Genomic DNA, 21793 nt, shown 5'->3' on the forward strand with positions numbered 1-21793 from the left:
TATTACAGGGGAAGAGAATCAGCAAGACATCCAGGCAATGTGCATTTATTAAAAGAAGTAAATATGTTGACCTTCATATCGCTCTTACTTTAGGTTCACTTTAAAGACCAGAACCTTTCTTTTGGGGGGGGGGGGGGGGGATTTTGTCTGTGATCATTGCGATTGGCTCACAAGTGATTTCACGGTCAGCAGCCAATGAAATTGGCCCCTGACCGTTAAACAGAGTTCAGTGTATCAGTGATAGCTGTGGTAGCACGCGGTGACCAGAGATCGAAATCTACACCATGGCAGGGATAAGGGGCTCAACACAGGGCATAAATTTCAATCAACTGCATCCAGTATTGGTTAATTAGGATGTACCTGCTGGCCACCAAAATACCTCACTTGTGCCAAATGCTTGATAACACTAGCAAAGGTGCAATGAAGCAACTGGGCAATTCAGCTACAGATAGAAATGTTGATATTGTTACTATTTATGTAGTGCAGACATCTTCAGTAGCACTTTGAGGGCTTGTTCACACTAGGGGCGTTTTTTGGCCTTTTTTCAAGCGCAGGTGATTTTTTTAAATCGCCCACAAAACGCTTGTGCAATGAATCTCTATGAGAAGATTCATATCAGCGCGATTTGTGCGCTGTGCGTTCAGCAATGCGGTGCCTGTACCATTTTTTGGGCGTTTTTGCTATAATGGAAGGTATAGGAAGAGCATTGCATTTATTATTTCCTGGGTCAAAGAGTTCACTTCCTGGCGTGTCAGGGAGTGAATTACAAAACCACTCTGGAAAAGCGCTTAGAAAAACACTTTTACCAGAAACACAGTGTGCAGTGGAACACGGGGAGGGGACAAAAACGCACTAAAACGCAAAAAGCTTGTGTTTTCGATTTTAGGTGTGAATGAGGCCTAACAGAGTATATAGTCTTGCCACTAACTGTGCTTCAGAGGAGTCGCTCTCAGCCCAGTTGTGTGGGGAACAAGAGAAGGGGCTTATGACAGTATATCAGTGTGTGGCAGTAAAGCCATAAGGCTCAGGGGCGTAGCAATAGGGGTTGCAGAGGTTGCAACTGCATCAGGGCCCTTGGGCCAGAGGGGCCCCCGAAGGGCCCTCCCTCAACTGCAGTAATAGCCCTCTATTGGTCCTGTGCTCATAATCACTTCTATAGATACTTATTTAGATACTTTGAATAGTAGTAATCATTAACAAGCTGTTCCCCATTCACTTCTTGCACCTCTGACACTGTTGCCAGGTTTTGGTGTGCCATATCAATTGTTATTTATAAAGTGCTTGGGGGGCCCCATAGTAAAACTTGCATCAGGGCCCATAACTCCTTAGCTACGCCACTGATAAGGCTGTATTGACTTATAGTGTGTGCCTGTGAAATGATGTGTACAATCTATGCCCCTTGTTTCCTGGCACATTACCATTACATGCGCGGAAGAGTATTGCAAAAATACGCTTTCGTGCATGAGTAGCATGTAAAACTTGCGGTGGGCATTTTAACAAACCCGCTTTGCCATAGACTTACATGGCTTTCAGTTCACCGTACATCGCAGCAGATTGTCGCAGAGCTGCATGGTAACATTGGTTTGCTCTCAAATCGGAGGTGCTGCAAAAACGTCACTTCTGTCGCATCGCTCCACACTGTGTCGGTATGAAAGGCCTCACAGACTAACATTGCCCTGCGGTGGGGGCAGTGAAAATGCTGCACCGCACCGCCCCAGTGTGAAAGGGCCCTTAAGGACTGGGAACATCCCAATTCAACTATGGCCTCCGATGAAGCAGGATATGACCGCACAATGCGTTAGGTCATCCTGATGTATTTGTTTCCTACTCTACTTGTCTGTTGCTTCTATTTTTTTCTGCTGACCATTATACTAATGAGTGTGCTGTATTTTTATACACATCTCTCTGGCCTTATTCAATTGTTGTGGGTGTTTATTATTGGTATTGATACTGGTTAGGAATTGGTTGTTCCTATAAAACAGCTCTTTCCTTTATGCAACAATTATTGAGCTATTGGTGATTTCTCTCTTTGTCTGTTTTGTTATAAAATAAGTTACACTTATGTTACTCAAGTTTTCTGTGGCTTAGGCCGGTTTTACGCGTATTTTTTGCATTGCGTTGGGGAAGTGATGCTCATTCTGCCTCCCACCACCTAAAAAAAAGATTTATGGCCGTACAGCAGAGTGTCATATGCATAGCACCCCCCCCCCGCCCCGCTCGGTGGCGTATTCCCTCCTGGGCAGGATTTACGTCACTGGAATTCCCGTCGGTCCGTGCAAGCGAGCCTCACCACACCGTGCTCCTGTTGATGACATTCCTATACCATCAATTGGCTTCATTGACTTACGCCACTGTTGAGTTGCTGCGGGAGTTATACAGTATTGAGCTGCAAATTTTGCGTTGGCTCAGTGCCGATTTGGAAGCTTTGGCCGCAACTCAAAGTGGTAAGTGTACAAGGCTCCATACACTTGCATTGCCGTATCATTACCCTGCGGTAAAACAGGGTAACGCAACACGCATTTGCAAAGCAAGTGAAAAAGGGGCTTCAATCTTCAGTATGTTTTACTAATATAGTTTTGCATCTTTTTAATTTGTTGTAATACAACAGCTCTCATTTGTTTTATAGCAAAAGTAAATGATGAGATTGAGCACGTAATTGGCCATGACCGGATTCCTAAAGTACAAGACCGGAACCAGATGCCCTACACTGAGGCAGTGCTCCATGAGATACAACGATTCATTGATATACTCCCAGTGGGTGTGCCTCGGAAAACCACAAGAGATGTCGTGTTTAGGGGTCACTTCTTACCTAAGGTAGATGCTGCTGTAAAGCTGTAAACTGGTGATTACCTCTCTTTTTGAAGATTCATTTCATTGTTATTTGTCACTGGATTTAGAAAACTGTTAAAATATATACGTATACCTGTTTACCAATTTTACATTTTACTCCTAAGAAGGGCAATAGATCTGTATCATAAAGAATACATCTGTATAAAGAAAGGAAAGTGTGTGTGTGTGTGTGTGTGTGTGTGTGTGTGTGTGTATGCTGTGGGTGTGCTGTGGGTGTGTTTGTGTGTGGTGTGTGTTGTGGGTGTGTTTGTGTGCTGTGTGTGTATGCTGTGAGTGTGGTGTGTGTGCTGTGTGTTGTGGGTGTGTTTGTGTGGTGTGCGTGTATGGTGTGTGTGCGTGTGTGTGTGTGTGTTTGGGTGGTGTATGTTTGTGTGTGGTGTGTGTGTGTGTGTGTGTGTGTGTGGTGGGTGTGTGTGTGTGTGTGTATGCTGTGTGTGTGCTGTGGGTGTGTTTGTGTGTGGTGTGTGTTGTGGGTGTGTTTGTGTGCTGTGTGTGTATGCTGTGAGTGTGGTGTGTGTGCTGTGTGTTGTGGGTGTGTTTGTGTGGTGTGCGTGTGTGGTGTGTGCGTGTGTGTGTGTGTTTGGGTGGTGTATGTTTGTGTGTGTGTGTGTGTGTGTGTGTGTGTGTGTGTGTGTGTGTGTGTGATCTTGATAGTGGTATACATCTGTAAAAGTGCCAATACATCAGACAGATCTTTCTCTGATCAAATCTGAAGAGAGATCTGTTACCCGCCCATACACTGTAGGACGAATCTCTCTGGAACTGGCCTTGTGATGCCGCATTCGCTGCCTCGTCACACGCGCGCCTACGCATGCGCCCGCGTGTACACGGAATGCAGAGCCAATGTCGGACAATGACAGGTAAAGTATATGGCACAGGGCACCAGGGGGCACATTTTACACTAGGGGAAAGCACCGGGGGTTCCGTCTCATTCATCGCTTCTCCCGATATCGCACGCCATTACCGCCGAACACCCGATCGAGCATGTCGGCCCTATATATTGCAGCATGTTCGATCGATACATGCGTCCAATTTCAGCCCGAAACTGGTAGCATCGTCAATTGGGTATGCTCTTGGCATCACCAATTTTCATCCGATCCAATTATAATAATCCAGTCTGATGGTCAGTTGACCTCCAAGTCGTCTGATGTATGGCCACCTTAAGATATATGGGCAGCATGGTGGCCTTGTGGATAGCACTCATGCCTTGCAGTGCTGCATGAGCACAGCGCTCCCGCATCCCAAAAACATACAGATAAGTTCATTGGCTGGATCTCCTCTGCAAGACTACAATGGACATATGACTATGGTAGGGATTTGATTGTGAGCTCCTCTAATGGAGCGTTATGCCTGGAACACACCATGCACTTTCCTGTCAGATAGATGGGTCGAATAGGTTATTTCCGACAGGTCTGATTTCCAATAGTTTTTCTGACCAATTTTCCATTCACTACTACACAAAATCAGAGAAAGCAGTAATCAAATCGGACCTTTCAGAAATAATCGATTTGACCCGTCTATCTTTCAATAGATCGCAGCGAGGTAGCTGCTCTGCTACGCACGAAACCCTGACCCAGAATCAGGTAGTCTACGAATGATTTAGCACCGGGTTCCCAACGAACATGCGATGTGGGGGAGGGGGACCCCCGCCCGGTCCCCGCTTCCTCCGGACGGGGGGAAAAGAGAGACAAAAGCTTGGCTCAAGGGATGACTTTCAATAGATCGCAGAGAGGTAGCTGCTCTGCTACGCATGAAACCCTGACCCAGAATCAGGTCATCTACGAATGATTTAGCACCGGGTTCCCAACGAACATGCAATGCGGGGGAGGGGGACCCCCGCCCGGTCCCCGCTTCCTCCGGGCGGGGGGAATAGAGAGACAAAAGCTTGGCTCAAGGGATGACTTTCAATAGATCGCAGCTAGGTAGTAGTGTTGGGCGAACAGTGTTCGCCACTGTTCGGGTTCTGCAGAACATCACCCTGTTCAGGTGATGTTCGAGTTCGGCCGAACACCTGATGGTGTTTGGCCTTTTAAGTTCGGGTTCGCCCCGAACTACTGAATGGCCGACGAACAGGGCCCCTGTTCGGCCGAACATGCCGCAATACGGCCCCCCCATGGGGTCGCAGGAATAAGGGGGGAGCATGCCCCGATCGCGGGGGGGGGGGGGGTCGGAAATTCCCCCCACCCCCTCCGCTAGTGCTCCCCCCTCTGCCCGCTTCCCCATAAAAAAAGTTTAAGGCAAGTTAAATAGTACTTGGTGGCTGGCCTGGCACTGGCAGTGGAGTGAGGAGGAGGAGGAGTCCGAGTAGCAGAGTGACGCGTTGAGGCCGGGCAGCGGGCGGTTCAGCGGTAGTACCCTTGTGGTACTTCCGCCCTTTCTCTGACCTCACGTCCTCTACGTGATGACGCATACGAGGGTACGCGTGACGCGTACCCTCGTATGCAGAGGACGTGAGGTCAGAGAAAGGGCGGAAGTACCACAAGGGTACTACCGCTGAACCGCCCGCTGCCCGACCTCAACGCGTCACTCTGCTACTCGGACTTCTCCTCCTCCTCACTCCACTGCCAGTGCCAGGCTAGCCACCAAGTACTATTTAACTTGCCTTAAACTTTTTTTATGGGGAAGCGGGCAGAGGGGGGAGCGCTAGCGGAGGGGGTGGGGGGAATTTCCGACCCCCCCGCGATCGGGGCATGCTCCCCCCTTATGCCTGCGACCCCATAGGGCCCCCAAAATGGGCATGTTCGGGGGTCCCATTGACTTCCATTGAGTTCGGCGTTCGGGCCGAACATGCCGAACATCTGGCCCATGTTCGGCCTGTTCGGCCCGAACCCGAACATCCAGGTGTTCGCCCAACACTAGCTGCTCTGCTACGCACGAAACCCTGACCCAGAATCAGGTAGTCTACGAATGATTTAGCACCGGGTTCCCAACGAACATGCGATGTGGGGGAGGGGGACCCCCGCCCGGTCCCCGCTTCCTCCGGACGGGGGGAAAAGAGAGACAAAAGCTTGGCTCAAGGGATGACTTTCAATAGATCGCAGAGAGGTAGCTGCTCTGCTACGCACGAAACCCTGACCCAGAATCAGGTCGTCTACGAATGATTTAGCACCGGGTTCCCAACGAACATGCGATGCGGGGGAGGGGGACCCCCGCCCGGTCCCCGCTTCCTCCGGGCGGGGGGAAAAGAGAGACAAAAGCTTGGCTCAAGGGATGACTTTCAATAGATCGCAGCGAGGTAGCTGCTCTGCTACGCACGAAACCCTGACCCAGAATCAGGTCGTCTATCTGACGGGAAATGGCATGATGTGTACCAGGCATTAGACACAAGACTATATACAGGTCCTTCCAAAAAAATTAGCATATGTGATAAAGTTCATTATTTTCTGTAATGTACTGATAAACATTAGACTTTCATATATTTTAGATTCATTACACACAACTGAAGTAGTTCAAGCCGTTTATTGTTCTAATATTGATGATTTTGGCATACAGCTCATGAAAACCCAAAATTCCTATCTCAAAAAATTAGCACATTTCATCCGACCATTAAAAGAAAAGTGTTTTTAAAAAAGTCAACCTTCAAAAAATTATGTTCAGTAATGCACTCAATATTTGGTCAGGAATCCTTTTACAGAAATGACTGCTTCAATGTGGCGTGGCATGGAGGCAATCAGCCTGTGGCACTGCTCAGGTGTTATGAAGGCCCAGGATGCTTCGATAGCGGCCTTAAAAAGACTCTGTACCAAAAATGTCATCCTTTTTTCTACCATCCTACAAGTTCCTAAACCTATTCTAATGTGCTCTGGCTTACTGCAGCACTTTCTACTATAACCGTCTCTGTAATAAATCAATGTATCTTTCCCCTGTCGGACTTGTCGCCCTGTGTCTGGAAGGCTGCCAACTCTTCCGTGCTGATCTGTTATGCACACCCCTCTCCAGTCTCCAGGCCCCTCTATGCACACTCCAGTGTGTGTGTTATTTACATAAGCCAGCAGCGTCTCTGCTCTCTTATCAGTGAGAGAAGAGAGCTGGATAAAAATCCTCCTCTGTTATGCTAGATACACACGGTGCGTTCCCGCACTCAATTTCCCGCTCGATTCCCATCAATTAGTTTATTTCCAATATGTCTGATTTGCATTTTGATAGATCGTTAGGTCGATTTGGCATACTTTGCATGCAAATCGACCTAACGATCCATCGAAATGCAAATCGAACATGTTGGAAATAAACGAATCGACGGGAATCGAGCGGGAAATCGAGTGCGGGAACACACCGTGTGCATTCAGCATTAGGCTGTGAAAGGAGCTGGCTGACACATACTGAGGAATTACAGACAGGACAGAGCTGTCTGCAGGAAGAAACGATCAGCCTGTCACTAGTATTCAGTGGATGAGAGCTGCAGAGGAACAGAAGGTAAACACACAAATGATCTCTTGAGATTCAAAAGGAAGGCTGGAACCAGCCTGCTTGTGTATGGATGTATTTTCTATGTGTGGACATACTGTACATCAACCTACTTCCTGTTCTGGTGGCCATTTTGTTTGTTTATAAACAAACTTTTTAAAACTGTTTTTGGCTACTTTTAATGCGGCAGGGAGCGGCGAAATTGTGACAGAGGGTAATAGGAGATGTCCCCTAATGCAGTGGTATGTTTACTTTTGTGCGATTTTAACAATACAGATTCTCTTTAAGCTCATCCAGAGTGTTGGGTCTTGCATCTCTCAACTGTCTCTTCACAATATCCCACAGATTCTCTATGGGGTTCAGGTCAGGAGAGTTGGCAGGCCAATTGAGCACAGTAATACCATGGTCAGTAAACCATTTACCAGTGGTTTTGGCACTGTGAGCAGGTGCCAGGTCGTGCTGAAAAATGAAATCTTCATCTCCATAAAGCTTTTCAGCAGATGGAAGCATGAAGTGCTCCAAAATCTCCTGATAGCTAGCTGCATTGACCCTGCCCTTGATAAAACACAGTGGACCAACACCAGCAGCTGACATGGCACCCAAGACCATCACTGACTGTGGGTACTTGACACTGGACTTCAGGCATTTTGGCATTTCCCTCTCCCAGTCTTCATCCAGACTCTGGCACCTTGATTTTTGAATGACATGCAAAAGTTGCTTTCATCCGAAAAAAGTACTTTGGACCACTGAGCAACAGTCCAGTGCTGCTTCTTTGTAGCCCAGGTCAGGCGCTTCCGCCGCTGTTTCTGGTTCAAAAGTGGCTTGACCTGGGAATGTGGCACCTGTAGCCCATTTCCTGCACACGCCTGTACATGGTGGCTCTGGATGTTTCTACTCCAGACTCAGCCCACTGCTTCCGCAGGTACCCAAGGTCTGGAATCGGTCCTTCTCCACAATCTTCCTCAGGGTTCGGTCACCTCTTCTCGTTGTGCAGCGTTTTCTGCCACACTTTTTCCTTCCCACAGACTTCCCACTGAGGTGCCTTGATACAGCACTCTGGGAACAGCCTGTTCGTTCAGAAAGTTCTTTCTGTGTCTTACCCTCTTGCTTGAGGGTGTCAATGATGGCCTTCTGGACAGCAGTCAGGTCGGCAGTCTTACCCATGATTGCGGTTTTGAATAATGAACCAGGCTGGGAGTTTTTAAAAGCCTCAGGAATCTTTCGCAGGTGTTTAGAGTTAATTAGTTGATTCAGATGATTAGGTTAATAGTTCATTTAGAGAACCTTTTCATGATATGCTAATTTTTTGAGAAAGGAATTTTAGGTTTTCATGAGCTGTATGCCAAAATCATCAATATTAAAACAATAAAAGGCTTGAACTACTTCAGTTGTGTGTAATGAATCTAAAATATATGAAAGTCTAATGTTTATCAGTACATTACAGAAAATAATGAACTTTATTACAATATGCTAATTTTTTGAGAATGTATGCTCTGTACAGCGCTGCGGAAGATGTCGGCGCCATATACAGTGGGATGCGAAAGTTTGGGCAACCTTGTTAATCGTCATGATTTTCCTGTATAAATCGTTGGTTATTACGATAAAAAATGTCAATTAAATATATCATATAGGAGACACACACAGTGATATTTGAGAAGAGACATTAAGTTAATTGGATTTACAGAAAGTGTGCAATAAGTGTTTAAACAAAATTAGAAATGAAATCAGTATTTAGTAGATTCTTCTTTTACAGAAATTACAGCCTCTAAACGCTTCCTGTAGGTTCCAATGAGAGTGTGGATTCTGGTTGAAGGTATTTTAGACCAATCCTCTTAACAAAACATTTCTAGTTCATTCAGGTTTGATGGCTTCTGACTCTGAGCATGGACTTTAACTCACACCACAGATTTTCAATTATATTTAGATCTGGGGACTGAGATGGCCATTCCAGAACATTGTATTTGTTCCTCTGCATGAATGCCTTAGTGGATTTTAAGCAGTATTTAGGGTTGTTGTCTTGTTGAAAGATCCAGCCCCAGCGCAGCTTCAGCTTTGTCACTGATTCCAGGACATTGGTCTCCAGAATCTGCTGATACTGAGTGGAATCCATGCGTCCCTTAACTTTGTCAAGATTCCCAATCTCTGCACTGGCCTCACAGCATGATTGAACCACCACCATATTTTACTATAGGTAGCAAGTGTTTTCTTGGAATGTTGTGTTCTGTTTCCTCCATGCATAACGCCCCTTGTTATGCCCAAATAACTCAATTTTAGTTTGATTAGTCCACAGCACCTTATTCCAAAATTAAGCTGGCATGTCTAAATGTGCTTTAGCATACCTCAAGCGGCTCTGTTTGTGCTTTGGGTGGAGAAAAGGCTACCTCTGCATCACTCTTGCATACAGCATCTTCTTGTGTAAAGTGCACTGAATGATTGAATGATGCACAGTGACTCCATATGCAGCAAGATGATGTTGTAGGTCTTTGGTGCTGGTCTGTGGGTTGACTTTGACTGTTCTCACCATTCGTTGCTTCTGTCTATCCGAGATTTTTCTTGGTCTGCCACTTCGAGCCTTAACTTGAACTGAGCCTGTGGTCTTCCATTTCCTTAATATTTTCCTAACTGTGGAAACAGACAGCTGAAATTTCTGAGACAGCTTTCTGTATCCTTCCCCTAAACCATGATAGTGAACAATCTTTGCCTTCAGGTGATTTGAGAGTTGTTCTGAGAACCCCATGTTGCTACTCTTCAGAGAAAATGAAAAGAGGAGTGAAACATACAATTGACCTCCTTAAATACTCTTTCTCATAATTGTATTTACCTGTGTATGTAGGTCAGGGATCACTGTTTGAGTTGAGTATTTGAGTTCCAACAATTAGTTCCAAAGGTTTTGGAATCAATAAAATGACAACAGTGCCCAAATGTATGCACCTGCCTAATTTTGTTTAAACAATTATTGCACGCTTTCTGTAAATCCAATAAACTTCATTTCACTTCTCAAATATTAATTGTGTGTCTCCTATATGATCTATTTAACTGACATTTTTTATCATAACCAACGATTTATATAGGAAAATGATGATGATTAACAAGGTTGCCCAAACTTTTGCATTCCACTGTAAATACTAAATAATAAAAATAATAATACCTTGTTCACACTTATTAGAATTTACAAATTTGCCCCACATCTATTATATTTCAATCTAATGCTCATTTTTCATGCGTTCTTTCAGCAGTTTTAAATCGCTTGACCGTGTTTCTATTTTGTGTGCAATGTGTGAATCACGATTATTGTAAGTTGACAGCAATGCAGAAAATTGTATTTTGTGCGAGAAATCGCATGTAAACTTGAAATTATTTAGATACATTTTCATGCAAATTGATGCCTTAGTAAATTAGACTCAATGGCCTCGATTCATAAACAGCAGTGCGATAAACAAAATCTTGTCGGGAAAATACCGCACTCGGTATTTTCCCGGTCTGTGTGCTAATTCATAAAGATTTCCCCAGCTGCCCTTGGAGGTCTGTAAATTACCGCAGCTCATTGAGCGGTAGAGTAGAGCAGTGTCCCGATTCCCTCTTTGCCCTGCAGAAATGAATCACACAGACGGCTCTCTCTGGCTCTCCCACTGATGACTCAGACAGATGAGTCACACAGTCTTTCCCTGCCTGCAGAAATTACTCACACAGACGGTTCTTTCCACTGATGACTCAGACAGATGAGTCACACAGTCTTTCCCTGCCTGCTGAAATGATTCACACAGAGGGCTCTCTGTCTCTCTCCACGGATGAATCAAACAGGCTACGGATCTCTGCACTTTGCATTAATCAAAGCTGTCAGAGCTGTCGGTAACTTGTTAAGACCTCACCAGAGGTGTCGGTAACTACCGCCTGGCTTACCGCTTGTTGCAGGCTTTATGAATTGACATTTGCTGACAATTTACTGACATGTGTTGTCAGTAACTGCAGCCAAGTCGGTAATTTATCTCCCTGGTCGGTAATGTCAGCTTTTCATGCGGTAACAGCCTTTATGAATTGACATTTTGCTAAGTGGTCGGTAAAGTCTGCCGTTTTCAGCATTACCGCATAAGGTAATGCTTTATGAATCGAGGCCATTGTCTGTACAAGCTTTAAGGGAATCTGAAGTGAAAATAAACTTATGATATAGTGAATTGTATGTGTAGTACAGCTAATAAATAAAACATTAGCAGCACAGATATGAGTCTCATATTGTTTCCAGTACTGGAAGAGTTAAGAAACTTCAGTTGTTATCTATGCAAAAGAGCTTCTCTGAGCTCTGCCACTTTATAAAGTTGTGGACAGTGCTGTCTTTTGAACCTTATATCTTAACTGTCCCTCATTGTTTCTTCTTTGTTTATGGTTTTGTCTGTAGAGAAAAGTTCAAAGGGTCAGTAGCCTGCTCTGTGAAATCATTTAAAATGCTGAGTGTATTGTGTAAACTGCAATTTTTTTAAAATGATGCAATGTTATAAAAAAAGCTATATACCTGAAAATAAAAATGACATTATTTTCTTTGCTACTAATGTTCTATTAATTTCCTGTACTACACAACCAATTCATTATATCATTAGTTTTTTGTTTTTTTTCCGCTTCAGTGTCACTTTAAAGATTATAGCAGAGATGTAAATTAGTAGCATAGTTTTCTATTGTAAAGGATATCACGAGAATCATCTTTTTCTTGGTCATTTTCTCAGGTTCACCCTCTAAATAGCAAAGACACACGCACACACACACACACGCACAGGCACGAAACTCCAGTAATGACATCAAACTAGTGGCCCCTGCTGATGTCTCAGGCAGGTTTCACACCAGTAACCAGCGTTTAGGTTGCAGTGCGATCGGATGATCGGATCCCACTGCAACGCAAAAAAAATTCTTTGTAATTCCCCGCGGCAATACGCCTGGATTTGAGGCACCGTTGACTTTCATGACCGCCGCATGTCACCGCGGATGCTTGCCGATAACATGCTGTTGTCGTCACATCAGAACGGATGCTTCCGGCGCAGCGCATTGCACCGCATGTGATCTGAAATGCTCCATAGATTTTCATTGCTTTAGCATTACCCTGTGGTAAAAAAGGGTAACGCAACTCAAACATCCCAGTATGAAAGGGGCCTTAGGGCCTGTTTCCACGACACGCAGATTGGATGCAGAATGGATGCAGAAAAATTGACTTCAATGAATGCCTACCAGGGGCGTACCTAGAAATCCCCGGGCCCCCCTGCAAAAAGAAAAAAATCTGCCCCCCCCCCCCCCAGGGCCCGCTCAGGGACTTTTGGGGGGCAGGAGGGGTGGCAGCATAAGAGGAGAGTGTGGCAGATAGGTGGGGGGGGGACATTCCCCCCCCCCTCCCTCACCTCGGGCTCTCCTCTCAGCGCTCCCCCTCCTGCAATCATTGGTGGCAGCGGGCAGCAACAGCGGCGGTAGGCTGAGTACATTACCTCCTTCTCGCTGGAGGTCTTCCGATCTCTAAGAGCTTCATGCAACTTCCTGTGTAAACAGGAAGTTGCTCTTTGAGAACAGAAGACCTCCAGCGATAAGGAGGTAATATACTCAGCCTGCCGCCACTGCTGCTGCCCGCTGCCACCAATGATTGCAGAAGGGGGAGCGCTGAGGGGAGAGCCCGAGGTGAGGGGGGGGATGTCCCCCCTCCCCACCGATCTGCCACACTCTCCTCTTATGCTGCGACCCCTCCTGCCCCCCAAAAGTCCCTGAGCGGGCCCTAGGGGGGTCCCGGGCCTCCCCGCGACAGCACAGGTCACATCCCCTATTGTTACGCCAGTGATGCCTACTGGAAAATCTGCATCAGAAAAATCGCGTTTAGTGGAAACAGGCCCATAGGCATTCATTGGAGTCAGTTTTTCTGCATCCATTCTGCATCCAATCTGCGTGTAGTGGCAACAGACCCTTAGTGTTTATTGGATGTGCTACACTATTTCACTGCAGTGGCCCAGCTTCCTGCAGTACCTTCTGAGAGAGAGCAGTGCACATGCTGCCGTTCACATGTTTCTCCTATAGTTCACTCTGGAGGGCAATGCAAAGTGCAAAGTTTTGCTGCGCTCCCATTCAGTCCTATAGAAAAGGGCAGGGCTTGTGACTTGCATGGCATTGTGGGATCCACTATGGGGGATTGTGGGAGGAAAAGGGCAGCCTGCTAACAAACCTCCATCTTGCTGTTCCCTAGTGGAGGCAAGCATGACATGGCGGATGGTAGCTGTACACGGACAACTGGAAACGAGGATAATGTGGGGAGTGGCACTGTATGCTTATCAAATAGGGTGATTTGCCCACTGTGAATGAGGACCCTGTAGGCAATTATGGGTGGAGGGGCACACATTTCTGCTGGGCAAGAGGCAAAAAAATAATAATAATAATAATAATTATGTTTATTTAAAAAAAAAAACTTGAAAAGCATGATGTTTTGAACATAAACATATGTATATAGACTGAGCCCATTCTGACTACATTTTATTCTTTTAGGACGTCAATGTTTATGTGGTTCTGAGCTCTGTGCTAAAAGATCCAACTTGTTTCTCATATCCAAATGAATTCAATCCGAAAAATTTCCTTGACGAAAACGGTGGATTTAAGAAGAATGATGCCTTCATGCCTCTTGCTGCAGGTGCGTGTGCTGCAAGTTTTTCTATGTAAGACTTTATTGTATGTAAGACATACGGGCCCACCTTTTTTCACCTGAGCTATCTCCTAGGTGATATTTACAAACTTGTCAATAAAAATGCCTTTTACACAACCCGCAAGCAAGAAAATTCTCAGAATAATTTACTTTCACACCTACTATTTGGTACTTTTTCAGTTGCAAACTGTTGAAAAGTTATTTTAAGTAGAAGGTGAAAAAATATCTCCTAGGAGAAAACTCAGGAGAAAAATGTACTTGCATATGGGCAAGTGGCCCATGGGAAATTCACCTTTTTCTCCTTAGTTTCCTCCAATTTGATATTTTCACACCTTGTTAATAAAATGCCCTTTAAACCCACAGCAAGCAAGAAAATACTCAAAATCATTTTGATAGTACCTTTTCTACTACTTTCGGTACTTTTTCAATTGTGAAATGCTGAAAAATTGTTTTCAAGATAATTAACAATTATCATCTAGAAGAAAATTGTCAGTAAATTTGCGCTTACCAGCTCACTCGCGGTTTCCTCCGCTGGCAGCGCATCTGGGACTTCAGGTGCGGCTGTCAGCATTGTCAGGGATGGTGTCAGCAGCGTTCATGTGGATATCCGGCCGCAGGATTCTCAGACTGCAAATGAGGGTGGACACATGCGCTGTCGGCGATGCCCCTCTTATACTCTAAGGAAGCGTGTCAGCTGATCACCTGTCAGCTGACACGCATGGCTCCACCTCCGGTCCCTGATTGGCCAAGCGGCTTAGGGGCGTGGTTGCCTGCTTACCCGGGCTATTTAAGAGCTGTGCTGACACTTGCTCACTGTCTGCTCTAGCTAACACTTCGCAGTGAAGGCTTTAGACCTTAGTCAGATCCGTGTGTGCTTTGAACCCGCAGGACCCCGGGGATTTCACACTAGCTCAGGAATAATATATATATTACTGTTGATTGTTATACTGTGTTTGACCCTTTGCCTGTTTCTCTGACTACCCTCTGCCTTACGATTCTGTACCTCTGCCAATCTGATCTGTTGCCGACCTCTGCCTGAATACTCACTTTGCTCTTGCCTGCTGATTCTGTACCCCTGCCAATCTGATCTGATGCCGACCTCTGCCTGAATACTCACATTGTTATTGCCTGCCGATTTTGTACCTTATATGTCAGATCTGTTACCGACCCTGCCTGTTGACCATTCTTAATATCTGTATCAGTGACAGTATCGCCTTCTACTGTCACTGTTTGTAAGACACTTTCCTTGCTGGGATTGTCTTATCTGTCTGCTAGTGCCCTCATACACTAGCAGATCGTTACAAAAATGGTGGAGAAAAGGGGCCCACATGTAATTAACTTTTCCCCTGAGTTTTCTCCTAGGTGATATTTTCACATCTTATCATAAAATGCTTTTTAAACCACCTGTAAGCAAGAAAATACTTAAAATAATTTGAAAGTACTTTTTCATCACCTTTTAGGTTCTTTTAATTGTACAATGCTGAAAAGTGATTTTAAAGAGAATATGAAAATTATCTCCTATGAGAAGGAGAAAAAGAGAATTGCATATGAGCCAAGGTCTCCAACGGTTTCTCACTATGGCCGTGTTTACTTTGGTGTTTCACCTACATCTATGTTGTACAAGATATTTATATTTTAGGATTGTGCTTTTTCTGTTTTGCCCTTGTGGGTTTATTTACTATATGTTGTATTCTCTATTAGTCATCTGAACAGGGCTTTTGAAGTGGCTGATGCTGTTTTATCTCTTGTGGAAATGGGTAATACTGGGTACACACATTACAATTTTCCATTCGATAGATGCATTCGATTGATACATTCCCTCATGTCTGATATTACTCCCGATCGATTCTGCGCTCGATTTCTCATAGAAGTGAATGGAAACAGATAAAGAAAAATGAGCGAAGATAAGAGAATCGAGCACAACATTGGCATCATTGGGCAACATTGCTGGGCTGCACAGCACGTGTAGCTGACGACATGCTCTGTTGCTATGTGGAGGGGCGATGGAGCAGCGCATGCATAACCTCATGCGGCAGGCGGGGGAGCAGCATGGACAAAAGAATCATCAGTTGCCGGGTGATGAGTGAATCGCCGGGCGGATTGCTTGTGGGTTGGGGTCGGGGGCCACTGTACGCATGCCTGATAAACGGCTGATGCGGTCGTTATCGGCCACCTCAGCTTACTTAAAGCGGATCCGAGATGAAAAACTAACTATAACAAGTAACTTGTCTATATATCTTATGTACAGTTTAGATGGTTTAAACAGAAAATCTGTCTGCATACTGCTTTAATAGAATATGATCATTTCTTCCTGTGATACAGTGACAGCAGCCATTTTGTTTGTAAACATTACAGTGGCTGGATAGTAAATGGTTAAGGGCTCTGCCTCTGACACAGGAGACCTGGGTTCAAATCTCGGCTCTGCCTGTTCAGTAAGCCAGCACCTATTTCAGTAAGGAGTTTCTTGGGCAAGTCTCCTTAACACTGCTACTGCCTACCGAGTGCGCTCTAGTGGCTGCCTCGCAAGCGCTTTGAGTCCAACAGGAGAAAGGCGCTATACAAATACTGCCATTATACTGCCATTATTACACACAGCCAAGCTTATCTGCACCATCAGAACTCAGACTGTGAAAAAAACCTAATCCCCCTCCTCCTCCCTCTTCCCCTCTGACTCTGAAATCTCTGGCTAGTAATACCTCCCCCTCCTCCTGCCCAGACTGAGCTCCCATGAGCCCTTGCTACTGCCTTGGCTCTCTGAAAACTGTGGGTGGGGCTTATTTAGTTTATAGGGAATTAGAGTATTAAAACAAAAACAAAAAAGTATTTGGCTTGAGGAATGCCCTATAGACTATAGGAAATGTACACAATTATACAGTGAGTAAAAGTTCAACTCGGATCCACTTTAAGTCAGGCTTGTGTACAAGCCTTAAGTGTTCCTAACTAAAATAGTAAACTCCAAGCACACGGGTCCTTATTCAATTAACTTTTACTCCAGAGCTTTCTCCTAGGTGATCTTTTCATAACTTGTCATAAAATGGCTTTTAAGCCACCAGCAAGCAAGAAAATAATCAAAATAATTTTGATAGTACTTTTTCACAAAATTTTGGGTACTTTTTCAATTGTAAAATACTTTAAATTTTGTTTAAAGACAAGATGAAAATTATCTCCTAGGAGGGGATTCCAAGGTTCAATAGTGGAAGGTTCTTTTGCCTGATTTATCTTGTTAAAAGATTCAGCTTTTTTCTCTATTTGAATAAGACAAATAATACGCATTATTTTATCCTATAATAGGAAAAAGGAACTGCATGGGAGAAGCTCTGGCACGAATGGAGATTTTTCTTTTTATTATAACGATCTTGCAAAACTTTACATTAAAGTCAGATATTTCCACTGAGGAGTTGGATGTCAACCCAATTTTATCCGGTTTGGGCAACGTTTCAAAACCATACAAGTTATCATTTACTCTGCGCTAAAAACTGGCATTGAGGTGATCTTGGAAGGAAAGACGACCCAGAGGTCCAACATCAAAAGCCCTCTGCCTACTAAGGACAAGGATGACCTTGTGTTTGGACACTTAAATACCTGTTACTATTGTATGTCAACAATGGCTGATCTCAAAACTAGAGATGACTCCAGGCTCACATGAAAGACCACTGCCTGCTAAGGACCTAGATAACACCTGGCTACCACCAAGGAGTGTCTCACCTGATATTAACAGAAAAACAGGATTGATTGATGTACCATAACTTGTCCCTTTGTTTAATTACTTATTTCCCCCTAATTAGTATATAGCATTTTATATAAGAAAATCTTTCTTATGTACAGTATGTGATTATTTGTAAATAAACCAGCCCATAATATGCAGATCCAGTTGTCAATCATCTTTTCGGAAGTAAGCCAAGATAGAGCACATTCTACATTAGGTGCTTGGTTTTGGTGCACTTCATGTTTAGCCAAAACGATGCACCAGGTTTGCAGCACTAGGTGTGATGTTCCAGTAACTGTACATCCCAGATGCTGAAGGTGATGAAAGTAAGTACAGGTTATGGATACTGGATAGGGATAGGCATTGAATTTAGGACGGTAAGGATTATGAAGTAGGGTAGGTAGCCATTGCTTTAGTTGTTAGGGTTGGAAGGTTATGGTTAGGGTTAGGTTAACTTTCCAACAAAGGTGAGGCCCCCCAATCCCTGTCACTGCAGCCAATGTCTGATGTGCTCACGTCTAGATCTGGCACAATCATTGCACTCCACATATCCATTTCCAAACGAAATTAAAGGAGCAATGATCAGATATTATCTGCAGATGTTTTTATGCATGGATGGACATCAGTGGGTAGCAGGAAATTTGGGCGTCCGTGGCTAATGGTCGATTTGGGTGCTGCCATAGGCTTTAATGCTAATATTTTTTTATTTTTCTGATCAATTTTTATGACAATTGAATGGTGTGTGGTAGATTGTCAATTTCCTTATATATACTTCCAAGCAATTTTCTCATAGTTTCCAATCATTACAATCATTGGCAAATTCAGGCAAAGGGTCAATCCAAGTCACAGGTGGCGAACAAGACTTGGTCAGGAACAAGCTAAAGGTCAAAAACAAGGTCATTGGTGACAAGACTAGAGTAGATATCAAGACAAGATGCACCAAGCAATTAGACAAGCGAATGCTATCACAGGCAAGGGAACACTGCAGAAGCAAGTGCTGCAGACTGGCTGGACAGCTTGAGCCCTGTTTGGCTACAGCCTCCAGCCAGAATTTTCCCCATAGTGATGATCAGCAAGCAGTTACCAGGCAGCAGTGAGCAGATACCAGGCAGCAACAAGCAGTTACCAGGCAGCAGTGCACAGTTGTGAAAGTTTGAGAGGTATTTGACTGCCTATCAACAGTCCGTGGAAAAGAGGCCTTACAAATGCTTGCAAACTTATGCAGCTAAATGTGTGCAGGGAAATCAGAGCTGCCCCACAGGTGGATTCATGACAGCATCCTGTGCTGCTCAGAACTGCAGGGGAATTACAGATAGCAATAACATGCATTACAAATGCTAACAAACTTATGCAATCGAATGCGTGCAGAGACTTCAGAACCGCCAGACTGAAGCTCAGCTGCAACAAACAGGACACACTGGAGGGAAGATCACGATATAAGGAGCTTCTTTATGGTAATGTACTGTATTTTTGGCCAACAACACCAGCTCATTTTGAGTCTAAGACTCTTCTTCAGGCCTTAAAAGACAGTAGAGATCTGACAGGGAATCAATTAGAATCATGTATAATACAACTTTGGAAGTGGTTAAATCCTGAGCCCCAGGGGCATAGCTTGAAATCACTGGGGCCCCCTGCGAAACTTTAGATGCCCCCCCCCCCAAAAAAAAAAACAGAAATCCAGCAGAAGGCAGGAAGCACTCAGACATTCACTACCCACCTCACCTCCAATCAGAAATCAGACAGGGCCCCCCCCCCCACCCATTCCCCCAAAAAACATATCAGGGACAGGCAGGAAGGCACTCACTCCCCGCTCCTTAAAACAGAAATCAGGCAGGCTGGCACCTCCCCCCTCCAAATACTATTCAGGCAGCCCCCCCCCCCCCAAAAAAAAACACGCACACACAAAAAAACATATAGCGAACAAGCAGGCAAGTGCTCACTTCTCCGACCACCCTTCCTCCCTCCTCTAAACATGACAGCAGGATTATAATGAAGAAAGAAAATGATATACTTATCTCACCTAACGGATTATTAGTAACACCTGTTCAATTTCTCATGAATGCAATTATCTAATCAACCAATCACATGGCAGTTGCTTCAATGCATTTAGGGGTGTGGTCCTGGTCAAGACAATCTCCTGAACTCCAAACTGAATGACAGAATGGGAAAGAAAGGTGATTTGAGCAATTTTGAGCGTGGCATGGTTGTTGGTGCCAGATGGGCCGGTCCAAGTATTTCACAATCTGCTCAGTTACTGGGATTTTCATGCACAACCATTTCTAGGGTTTACAAAGAATGGTGTGTAAAAGGAAAAACATCCAGTATGCAGCAGTCCTGTGGTTGAAAATGTCTTGTTGATGCTAGAAGTCAGAGGAGAATGGAGCGACTAATTCAAGCTGATAGAAAAGCAACGTTGACTGAAATAACCACTCGTTACAACCGAGGTATGCATCAATGCATTTGTGAAGCCACAACACGCACAACATTGTGGCGGATGGGCTACAACAGCAGAAGACCCCATCGGGTACAATTCATCTCCACTACAAATAAGAAAAAGAGGCTACAATTTGCACGAGCTCACCAAAATTGGAAAGTTGAAGACTGGAAAAATGTTGTCTGGTCTGATGAGTCTCGACGGAGTCAGAATTTGGCATAAACAAAATGAGAACATGGATCCATCATGCCTTGTTACCACTGTGCAGGCTGATGGTGGTGGTGTAATGGTGTGGGGGATGTTTTCTTGGCACACTTTAGGCCCCTTAGTGCCAATTGGGCATCTTTTAAATGCCACAGGCTACATTAGCATTGTTTCTGACCATGTCTATCCCTTCATGACCACCATGCACCCTTCCTCTGATGGCTACTTCTAGCAGGATAATGCACCATGTCACAAAGCTCAAATCATTTCAAATTGGTTTCTTGAACATGACAGTGAGTTCACTGTACTAAAATGGCCCCCACAGTCACCTGATCTCAACCCAATAGCGCATCTTTGGGATGTGATGGAACGGGACCTTCATGCCCTGGATCTGCATCCCACAAGTCTCCATCAACTGCAAGATGCTATCTTATTAGTATGGGCCACCATTTCTAAAGAATGCTTTAAGCACGTTGTTGAATCAATGCCATGTAGAATTAAGGTAGTTCTGAAGACGAAAGGGGGTCAAACACCGTATTAGTATGGTGCTCCTATTAATCCTTTAGGTGAGTGTATATAATGAGTAATGAGTTTGTGCTCATTCACACCCCACGGTCGCCACCGCCGCCTCTGCCCTCTAATCTGCTAGACTGCCACCACTCTGTCTGCTGCCTGATAGACAGACCAGTCCAGTTATCTGTTCTCCATCTCCAATTTGCCAGGCTGCCCTTGATATGATTTAAAGTGTAACTGCTGTCTGCCCTTACCTGAACTTGGCTGTCCTGTACTCAGAAATTCCTCTCTGCTCTAAAAAATAATAAATAACATAATAACCTTTAAAGAAAAACATTTCTCAAGCCTTCCATAACTTCTATTATAACTTATATAAGAAACCTGAAAGCGACTTTCTAGTAGATACTACAAAATATCTTCAACAAAGTCTACTCTCTAGACTGAGTCCAGACTCCATTAAATTACACTATTACGGTGGAAGAAGTGCTTGACGTAATCACCTTAAAGGAGGAAAAGCTCCCGGACCGGACGGCTACACCTCTGCATCTTATAAAAATTCATAAACATTCTAGCAGTCCCCCCCCCCCCCCCCCCCCCGAGTTTTTAGAAGCTAGAATTATACTCCTACCTAAGCCAGGTAAGAACCCCTTGCAAGTTAAAAATTATCACCCAATTTCATTATTAAACCAGGATTATAAGATTCTTACATTGATCATGGCGAAATGCCTCAATAAACTACTACATTCGTTGGTTAAGAGGGACCAGGTGGGGTTTATCCCTAATAGGCAAGCCTCAGACAATATCAGACGTACCCTATTGCTTATTCAACATGCCAACAAGAATAAAAAACCTCTGATTGTACTTACCCTTGACATAGAAAAGGCTTTTGATAGCCTTATCTGGCCCTTTTTATTTGCTGTAACAAGAACTAGTGGTATTACAGGAACCTTCCACAACCTCATTGAGCAAATATACTCTAAACCAACGGCCACCCTTAGAATCCAACCCAAGCTTAGCTGATTTGCTG

At 44.5% G+C, this 21793-nt stretch overlaps 1 protein-coding gene across 1 annotated transcript in view; it reads left to right on the forward strand.

Moving 5' to 3' along the window:
- LOC137528910 (cytochrome P450 2G1-like) overlaps nt 1–17767 on the forward strand; it is a 79210-nt gene extending 61443 nt beyond the window's left edge. Inside the window, exons 7-9 of the mRNA XM_068250674.1 lie at nt 2627–2814; nt 13756–13897; nt 17201–17767. Coding sequence (XP_068106775.1) covers nt 2627–2814; nt 13756–13897; nt 17201–17382 — 512 coding nt within the window. The 3' untranslated portion in view covers nt 17383–17767. The remainder of the gene's footprint in view (nt 1–2626; nt 2815–13755; nt 13898–17200) is intronic.
- The last annotated feature ends 4026 nt before the right edge of the window (nt 17768–21793 follow it).

Source organism: Hyperolius riggenbachi, chromosome 8 (assembly GCF_040937935.1).
Source record: "Hyperolius riggenbachi isolate aHypRig1 chromosome 8, aHypRig1.pri, whole genome shotgun sequence".
In the NCBI taxonomy this organism is placed as follows: domain Eukaryota; kingdom Metazoa; phylum Chordata; class Amphibia; order Anura; family Hyperoliidae; genus Hyperolius; species Hyperolius riggenbachi.